At 38.2% G+C, this 2,303-nt stretch overlaps 1 protein-coding gene across 1 annotated transcript; it reads left to right on the top strand.

Annotated features, from left to right (window-relative positions):
* Positions 1–1,391: 1,391 nt before the first annotated feature.
* SARC_10556 (dolichyl-phosphate-mannose-protein mannosyltransferase) lies at positions 1,392–1,541 on the top strand (the record flags this gene model as incomplete). The annotated part of the gene is made up of 1 exon (XM_014295397.1): positions 1,392–1,541. A coding segment is annotated over one exon (150 nt), but the record flags the coding sequence as incomplete, so codon positions are not given.
* Positions 1,542–2,303: the final 762 nt, after the last annotated feature.

The raw sequence follows: 2,303 nt of genomic DNA, 5'->3' as shown, positions 1-2,303 counted from the left end.
GTGTGTGTGTGTGTGTGCGTGCGTAGTATATGTATATGTATATGTATATGTATTTTCATGAGTATGTGTATGAGTACGTGTATGTGTACGTGTATGTATGTATATATATGTGTGTGTCTCTGTCTCTCTGTCACTTTCCCTTCCTTTTCCTCTTTCCTGTTTGTTTGTTTCTGTTTGTGTTTGTGTGTGGTGCAAAACACTCACCACCAGATGTTATACATATCACCACTCACCGCTGTCACTTTTCTCAACAGGTCATTTGACTGGCTATGACGGGGAATTCGCCTTCGAGAAACCGGGTGTGCCTTACGAAGACACCAGATACGAGGGCATGCGATTTGTATGTGCCATTGCACTTACATATTGTTAGATTATCTACACTCTTTATGTATATATATATATATATGTATGTATGTATATGTATATATATATATATGTATGTATGTATATGTATATATATATATATATAAGTATATATATATATTTATGTATATATGTATACATGTATTTGTATATGTATATATATATAATTGCATTTGTATCACTATACATGGTCTTGAGAAGATGCTTGATACGAGAGAATGCGAGCTGAATGTGCTGTAATCGATATATACCCAAACCCTACACTCTTAACATGATAAACACACATGGACGGACAATGTATGCTTGTCTCATTCTACACCATCCTCATATGAGCATGAGGAACCCCTAACCCAGACCCTAAAACCCTAAAACTCTATTACTTCTTCTTGGATGGGCCTGTAGTTCTGTGGGATGCTGGGTGCCTGTCTAGCTCCCATGGTCTTCCTGATTATGCATGATCTAGGCTTTGGTGTTGAGACCAGCAGTATAGCCGCGTGTCTGATTCTCTTCGGTATGTTTGGCTCGTAATGCGTCTGGTTGAGTCCCTTCGATGTAGTTGCCTTTAGATTTATGCATCTGTTGTTTGGTATGAAATTGTTTTTTGATCTTCGGAGCTATGTGTAGCTCAATTTCCGTATATGTACTAAACCTCCTACGCACCGTATCTATATGCCATCTCTACGTGTTTTTTTTTAAACGTACTGTGGCGTCTGGTAAATTAGTACCATACAACATGTATGGTACTAGTCTTACCCAAAGTAAAATTATGTACCATGGAGTGAGGCATCCATTCTTACCTGTCTCAGAGTAACAGACCCCGGAATTGTCCCAGACAATATATATATATATATGTATTTATGTATGTATGTATGTATGTATATGTATGTATATGTATGTATGTATGTATATGTATACCTTTATGTATATACATACATGCATTAATACATACATTATATATTACAACAGATGATACATACATCAATGACTAAATCCTAGCACATTGACATCTCTAACTCCTCGTATCACAGACATAGGAACACTTACTCTCACGCGATATATTCTACTGGACCCCATTCTCTTGTTCTTCATCGTTGCCTCTGTGTTCGCGTACTGTCGCTTCAACACACACCGGCGCCGCCCGTTCTCGTACTACTGGTGGAAGTGGCTCACACTCACAGGTAGGTATACTATCAAAAGCACGTATTTTGTATACGTGCTGTTGTATGTGACGTACCTAAATTTGTATATATAATTATATATATATATATATTAGTGTATATTAGTATATATAATTATATATATATATATACATATATATATATATCTTCTTGGTCAATGAATGTCTTGGTTTAGTACAAACCCATTTCGATATTTCTCGTCTGTACATATCGCACTGGTTGGGCTCTCCTGAACTTATTATCTCACCTGAGAACGCGCACAGTTTCGTCATGTGTGAAAATAGGGGTTGTCCTCGTGTGTCCGATGTAGTTTTACTGGGATGTGTTGTGTCTATCTAGCCGTTTTCCTATGAGTTAGCTACTGAACACCTACCTATCTTATTCCTTCCTCAATACTCCCCCCCACACTCACACACTCCCCCCCCCCCTCCTCCTCCTATTTGACCACCCTAAAAAACCCCTAAACCATTAAAACCCCAACGGACTCAGGTGTTGCGCTGGCATGTGCGATGGGAACTAAGTGGGTAGGCCTATTCGTCATCTTGTGGGTAGGAATATCAGTCATCATGGATCTGTGGGAAATGGTGGGCGATCTCTCCATGCCAGTGGTATGTTTCAATTTTTGCTAGAATGTATATATATGTATATATATATATATATTTGTGTGTGTGTGTATTGGTGTATGTATGTATGTTTGGATATATCTATATATATATATGTGTGTGTGTGTGTGCGTGCGTGCGTGTGCGTGTATGAATTTAT

The sequence above is a fragment of the Sphaeroforma arctica genome (assembly GCF_001186125.1).
Source record: "Sphaeroforma arctica JP610 unplaced genomic scaffold supercont1.1296, whole genome shotgun sequence".
In the NCBI taxonomy this organism is placed as follows: domain Eukaryota; class Ichthyosporea; order Ichthyophonida; genus Sphaeroforma; species Sphaeroforma arctica.
The sequence above is the reverse complement of the archived record's forward strand: the minus strand, read 5'-3'. Positions and strand labels throughout refer to the sequence as shown.